Source organism: Buceros rhinoceros, unplaced genomic scaffold (assembly GCF_000710305.1).
Source record: "Buceros rhinoceros silvestris isolate BGI_N320 unplaced genomic scaffold, ASM71030v1 scaffold25389, whole genome shotgun sequence".
NCBI lineage: Eukaryota > Metazoa > Chordata > Aves > Bucerotiformes > Bucerotidae > Buceros > Buceros rhinoceros.
In genome coordinates, this window is record NW_010430108.1 from 14,500 (window position 1) to 21,888 (window position 7,389).

General features: G+C 54.2%; 1 protein-coding gene across 1 annotated transcript in view; it reads right to left on the reverse strand.

Moving 5' to 3' along the window:
- The window catches only part of SLC38A10 (solute carrier family 38, member 10), a gene marked incomplete at both ends in the record, with an annotated part of 20,815 nt that overhangs the window by 12,697 nt on the left and 729 nt on the right, over positions 1-7,389 (reverse strand). Inside the window, 4 exons of the mRNA XM_010142917.1 lie at positions 3-97; positions 1,727-1,870; positions 2,965-3,058; positions 4,637-4,682. Coding sequence (XP_010141219.1) covers positions 3-97; positions 1,727-1,870; positions 2,965-3,058; positions 4,637-4,682 — 379 coding nt within the window. The remainder of the gene's footprint in view (positions 1-2; positions 98-1,726; positions 1,871-2,964; positions 3,059-4,636; positions 4,683-7,389) is intronic.

Here is a 7,389-nt window from a genome sequence, read left to right on the forward strand (position 1 = left end):
TGGGGATGCAGCGGAAAATGCCCTCCCAGCGAGTGTAACTAACTCGCCGCAGCCACTGGCCGCTGAAGAGGCCGTGCTTGAAGGACGACAGCACAACCTGCAGCCGGAGAAAGAAAAGGGGTTAAGATCCAACCCAGAACAACTTTGTGGCTGAGATAAAAGGCAGCGTGTGGCAGCTCTGCAAGGATTTGCTGCCTACCACAGCCCGACCTCTGACAGTCGGACTCCCCAGCTCCCCACCCCACCCGCTCGCTTTCCTAAAGCTCCCGGTAACCTCCAAGCACCCCTGGCCACCAAGGCACCCAGGCTGTATTTTAAAAGATGTATGACACATCTCCCTCGTTTGATACCAATCAGACATCACAGCACACCCCAGAGTGGAACAATTTCCACCGACACATTTAACAGGGAGAATTACTGTTCCCAGCAATTTCTTTTGCACTCTTTTAAACACATTTTTAAATCCAAACAGGAAGCGACATTTGCCTTGGAGAATCCTGTTCAGCAGAGAGAGACAAAGGTTCCTCAGCCAGGACCCCACCTGCCCGGCACTGCTCCGGAGCCACTTAACACCACCAGCTCACCAAGGACAGGGCTAAACTTCAGGAAAACGGGGGAGAGCGAGGCTGGGGAGCTCTTTTGCCACTGACAGGGGAACTGGCAGGCGTTGGGTTGCACAGGAAACAGAAGGTAAATATGTCTGAATGCCTGTTTATAATATTGCCTGAACAGGGGTTTGTTAATCCCCAGAGATTATGCCTGAACGCAGCCAACTCTCGTGAAATGTTGTGGTTCTCTTAAAGGTGCAGCTCCCGGAACACAGCTGCTGCATAAAACCCAGGTACAGCCGCCAGCCTCCTGACGGAGCACGACCCAGCACAACTTACTAAAAATAAGTGGAAAGAATTCCCACACCTCCTTATTCTTCCTTTTGTTTCAGCTCTTCCAGCCCTGAAATTTGGGAGACGGGGCTGGGGCTCCACGAGCACCGCAAGGTGAATCCTGCGGTCATTAACAGCAAGTGCAAGACCCCACCTCTCAGGAAATGGTGCTGCACGCCAGGGCTTGGCCAAGCCAAACAGCTTCAGGTAACGCCCAGCTTACTCTGCCTCACCTAAACGTTCACCTCAGTGAAGAAAAAACTCCTATCTAAGAACATGCAGACACTGTGCACCAGACTTAAGAGGTTACAAAGCTTTCGAAGCTCAAGAAATACCAGTGCTGGTGTCTGACACAGCAAGCTGCTGGCAGCCTGAAAGCCGTTAACACCAGCTGCAGAAATGCAGGCAAAGGACCCGCTGGGGCTCTGGACAGGCGCTGCCTTCCCCCTCCAGATCAGGAGTATTGAGGTTTTCAAGGCAAAACACTAACGGGCGCAGAAAGCCCTTCCGCTCCCAGGCACCGTCTCCGACATCTCTCATCCTTTGATTCAGAGTCCAGAGCCCTGGATTATAAGACACCCACAAGCAGAATAAACCGCAGCTTGACTTGTGGTTTGTGTTTGTTTGTGCCACCGCAGCCCTCAGCACGTATAAGAGCTTACGGACCCAGCAGCCAGTTGCTCCAGCCTGTGCCTCCCCACCTCTAGAGCACGGGCACCCGCATCACTCATTGTGCCTGGCGTTAATTAGCGGGAAGGAGAGCGTAAACGGGAGGCCTGCACCTGCAGAATGTCCCAGTGGGAACATCTGTGTTACAACAACAGGAAAAGGGCGTCGAGACTCACCACAAACATGAAGACAGTGTAGAAGATGAGAGCCATGGCGCTGAAGGACTGGATGGAGGCCATCATGTTCCTCTGGAGGCTTAGGGGAAGGACAATGCAGAGGGAGACGGCAAAGAGCAGGACGATCCGGAAACTGCCCGACACCTGCAAAATGGACCGGCAGAACAAACTGGGATCAGAGCATCACACTGACAAAGCCCGGTGCACTTCATTTTTCCACAGAGAGAAGGACACAAACCCAGGATCAACCTCAAAGGCGACGTTCTGCTGCTGTGTTAAGAGATTTGAGGCCACACATTTGCACCTCTTTGGCTGGGTCTGTGATGAGCTTTTGCAGTCACTGGGTGCCACTGTTGCTCTACACAGCGCGTGACCTGAAGCGGAAGGATTTGGGGAGGGGGGGTGTTTAAATGCTAATCCAGCACAAGCCGTTTAGGTATTTTCATGCAATTAAAAAAACCCTACACTTACTTGGGAGACAAGAGATTGAAGTCTGGAAAATTCTGATCCAGAAAATTAATCAAACCCTCGCACTGCTATTTATTATAGTGGAGGACTCCGAAATGCTTGGAAATACTTAATACCTAATTTGGCTGCAGCCACAACCATCTTTGTGACTTCACAGTCCCTTAATCGGAGCTTAGCAGCATCAGGCAGAGCAGATAACGGCCCCGCCAAAAACCCTTCCGCGTGTCCACTCCGCTGCCTCGCGCCAGCTCTCCAGGCGGAGCAGCGAGAGCCTCCTGCCCCGAGCAGCCCCCTGCACTGGGCTGGTCACACGGCTGGTTTTGTCTTAGAGAGGAGGCAGGCACACAGTGAATTTGGCCACCAAAGCAGCAAGGGACAGGACAAAAATCTCTCTTGAACTAGAGAGCTGCGAGGGGGTGAGAGCTCGGACAGAGGAACCGGCTGTCACTACCCACTGGGACAGGAATTAAGACAGGAAGCATCAGGAATCTGCTCCAGAATTAATAGAGACCGAGTTAAAAAGAATTCCTTCGCTGGAAGTGTCTTGCTGGAGGTTTTATACATCTGATTGTTCGCCATATGTCTGGGCTTCCAGCACTTCACAGAGCCAAATGCTCTGTGCACATTAAAGCTCACCACGGGATGACCCTGGGATGCCCCGCAGGCTGCTGAGCACACTGCCAGGGCAGGAGGCTTCGCAGCTCAGAGGCGTGAGAGGAACAGGGATCAGTGTCTGCACAGCAGGTGTGAGCCATCGAGGGCTTACTCACCTGAAATCCAAGCAGCCGGGCAAAGAAGCTGGAGCCCAAGTCACCAATGACAACGTAGAAAGCGATGCAAGTTCCCAGCATCAGCCCGATCATGCTGCAAAAACAAAACCCAGGAGGTTGGGAGGTGGAGGAGGAACCCCGGGAGGCGTCTCCGCATTCGCAATGGATTTGTGCTCTGCACCGAGTGTCCTCTCCAGGGCTACACCCTGCATACAACCACGGCAGTTGAGCACTGGTCAGAACCCCACTGAACAACCCCCCTTTTCCAAGGAACACGCAGAAGAGTCAAAGAGCTAAAAGGTACATTTAAAGTGCCTTCAAAATCCTGTGCAGCCGCTCGCAAGTGTTCCGAGGCACAGCAGCCTCGGCGTGCCTGGCGTCAGCATGCACCCACTCTCCACTACCACTTCTGGCCTGTCACGGTGGAGACAAGGCCCAGACTTTGCTGGACCCACACTGAAAACACCTTTGGCCCCAGCAGTAAGGCGGGTTTTCTGTCTGCCGGGCCAGGAGCTGGCCCTGCCGGCTGTGCGAGTAGGCTGGGCTGGTGCTGCAGGGCAGGACCACACTTCCATCCTCCCGCTCATGGAGTCGCCAGCTCTGCAGTCAACCCCAGCAACAGGAAAACCAGAGAACCTCCATCCACACCTAACAGCTGGGCTGGCGATGGAGCTCTGGTAACAACCCGTGCATGGGTGAACTGCTGTTTGGACCCTTGAGGATGGCGAGAACTTTATTTCTTGGGGAAAAAAAATGTTGAAAAGAATCAGCAAGAGGTTCTCGCAGCTCCACGCCCTGTGGCAGGGGCCTGCCATGGAAGTCTCAATACCATGACAGCTCCGAAACTTCTTTCCACAAAAACAGACCATACTTCAACGACAAGATTGTCTTAGAACCTGCTCCTCCCCCCATTCGCAACTGCACGGACCCCTTGCCCTCCCAGTTCCAACTGTATAACATCCCCATGGCGATTTCAGTGCTTGCTTGCACGGACAAGTAACATCTGAGCAATATTCTGGGTGTTTTTGGTGTTGCGCAGCAGTCTGCAGCTGGGAAGGGGGAAGGAGCCAGCACCACGGACTGGCCTGGGCTCAAGACGCCTCCACCAAAGAACCTCTGATGGAAAAAGCTGCCACGACGTGCCCTCGCCCACCACAACCGCGAAATGAAACCTGCAGGGGAGCATCCTCCTTCATCTGAGGAATAGGGGGCTGCGATGGGGACAGGATTTCCCCCACCAGGCATCTCCCAAGGCCAGTGCCTCGCCAAGGAAGGAGCAGAGCAGCTAAAGGGTGGATCTGAGGTGCTGAGCACTCTCCCTCCTGCTAACTCATGGCAATCTTGGCAGCGATTTCACCCCTGGAAGAGGGCCACCAGAGACATGCCCGTGATTTCGCAGCACAGGCAGCAGAGCAGGAGAGGAGTTCACCCCCCGCTTCCCACTGCCTGGAAAATGCTCCTGCCTCGGGAACGGGGGGACATGCCGAAGCGGCACCTGTGAGTGCTGCTGGGGATCTCGCTTAGGCTCCAGTTCCAATTCTAGGTGTCAAGGAAGACTTCTGGGACCAGGGAAGGCAGAAGAGGAAGGAACAAGAGTGCAGCAAGGCCACGGAGCAACATTTTTCACTAAGGAAAACCAAACCATTCACGCTTTAAATAAGCAGCAGATTACCTTGTTTCCACCAGCATTTTTCCTGCTTTTCCATAGGCGTGAAAAGCTGGTACAAGAGAGAGGGGGAGAAGAAAAAAAAAAGCTGTGGTTAGTCAAAGAAAGGCCCAGAATGTGACACACGCATCAGTTCAGAATTACACAATCACAGTGACAAAGGGCAGCACGGCAGGACCCACCGGAGCTGAGCTCTTCACCGCCCGCCCTCCCACCTTCTTATTCAGACGTGTCCTCCACAAACTGGAAACCACACAAAACAGGAACAGCCAGGAGGGGAAGACAGAGAGCAGGTTCTCTCTTTTTTTTTTTTTCATCTATTTATAAAAGAAGCGGTGCGAAGTCGCAGTCACACATGGCAACCATTAAAGGAGCGGCAGCGAGAACGCGCCCGTCTGAGATGCTGTGTGGCGAAAAGTTACCGCGGTGCAAAGTTTCAGTCAAACTCTCGTTTTTATTTTTATCTTCCCACTACAACTGAGCCGCCTGACGCTGCTGGATGGGAGATCTGAGATGGTGCCCAGAACGCTCAATCCCATACCCAGAATACCCAGTGCTCCCAGCCCACACCAAAGGGCTGCTGCCAAGAGACGGGGTTTTTATTTTCTCCCCCTCCCATACTTGGGTTGTAGCTTGTAGCAGAAAATGATCACTAGTCTTTAAATCACTGTGTTTTTTTCTTAAAAAGAAAATGCCAAGAAAACTCCGCTTGTATTTTTAGCTTTTACTGGGCAGAATGGGAATTGAGACCTCCAGTTCCAAGCACAGACCACACGGCCCAATTCTGTCAGTCTTTTGACTGCAGAAGAACATGAAAACCACCACCCTGGCCGCCCCTTTGCCTCCTCTTGAGGTACAGCACAATTCCTGGAGGCTGCCAGGAAACAAACTTCATTCGCTTCTGGAAGCTGCTATTTTAAATATTAACTTACAAACTCTGATTTCTTTGGACTCTGAGCTAAAAATCAAGGAAACACAATGTTCTCCCACAGAACGAGAAAAAATGTCGCAGAGCCAGAGCAGAAAAGGAAACGGAGCCGTTCCGTGGGTTAGCACCGAGAGCAGCTGCACAGGGATCACAGAGTGGGGGGACCAGCCACCATCAGAGCGCCTGCACCACCCTGGCCTCCGGCTCTCACCTCGACCGGGAGCTCACAAGCAAGGGGAAAAGGAGACAGCACTCCCTGGGGAGCGGGTCACCAAGGAGCCAGCCCCAGCACTGCTGCCAGTTCCTTTCACACGGGGGGAGATGCCTCCGGCTAACCCCGACAGCTGCCAGAGACAGTGAGAAGCCCCCGGTCTGCCTGGCTGCTCCGAAGGGATGTTCTGATGAGAACAGGCCTTCAAATATTGGGCCAGATGTCTGGGAACACTGGAAAAATCAAGCCTTTATCTTCTCAAGGAGGCGATGACTGGAAAATAAATTGTGCAGTCGAGCCTCTTCAGGACAGGGTCTCCAGGTGCCTCACAACCTGGGCAGGGCTGAACCCGCTCAGGCATTAGAGGAGCTTTTAAACCAAGTGCAGCTCCTAGAACCCGTGTTTCGGCTCCGTTTCCTGCAGGGAGGGGAGCCAAGGGCTGGTGGGGTTGGTACCCAGCTCAGGCCACCTGCAAAGACGCAGGTCATCTCCTGCAGCTCACGGGTTAAAGCCCAGCTCCTGGTTAAAGTCCGTCTGGAAGCGCATCCCACATCTCATCTGCCCAAGGCCGGTCCCTTCCATGCAGCACAGGAGAACAGCGCTGAAGAGCAAAATATTTTTAATACTCTTCGTGCACTGGCGCTGCCAAGTGAAGATGTCTGGGCTGGGTATCAGCCCGTCCCCACCCTGGCTCTGTTGTAGCTGTAACCATCGCTCCCGATGTTCCTCCGGAAGGGACTGGCTGGCTGAAGGTCATTGGCAAAACTTTCTTACATCTTTCAGCGCTGCCAAAGCCTCCCACGGGCTCAGTCGCGGGGGCTGCCAGGATCTCTCGCAGATGTACCAGGCCACGAGGTGGCGGGGACAAAGGCCGCCTCTGTGGAGCTGCTCAACCTTGATCCATTAGGATGCGTCGTAGGAGCGCTGCCTTTCCTGCCGTTCCCCCCGGGGGCCAGCCCTCCTGGCTTTCAGTGGCAGCGTCTCCGTGCCAGGAAGTTTCAGCAGCGTTACTGGCCCTCTGTGTGCTGGAGCCCCTTGGCTGCAGAGAGCACCGCGGATCCCTCCTTCCCAGGAGGCTCTCCAAGGTGGAGGGGACTCTGTGCTCCGAGGAAGCAGCACACAAAGACGTGCTGTGAGGGGCAGGGAGAGGCAAGCTGGGCGGCTCGGCTGGGCTGCGAGCAAGGGGGACAAGTCGGATGCTACCTGGGGGCTCCCCCTTCCCTCCAGCACCTCCAAGGCCACAGAACTTTGGGGTCTTTTCAGTTTCCAGCAGATGTAACTCAGCAGAAGGCAAGTCATGCACTGGCAGCATCACCTGGGGTACTCGGAGGATGGAGGAGGTCCTTCTGTCCACAGCATGGCCAGTGAGCGAGCCAGGCCTTTCTTCAGCTCTTTTACCAAGGGTGGTGCCAGCCAACGCTCTCCTCCCCCAGAAAAATAAGTGAAACCACATAAAAGACGACTTTTCCCATCATTTCACATGCCAATAGAGGTGACTGGAACCCCACCACTGCCTCCTGCCCCCCTCCACGTGGGTCAAAATCAGAAGAGAGGTCAAGGCAGAGGCCAGCGCCGGCGCCAGCGCAGAGGCAACGAGCTCCGCGGAAGAGGCCTGGCAGG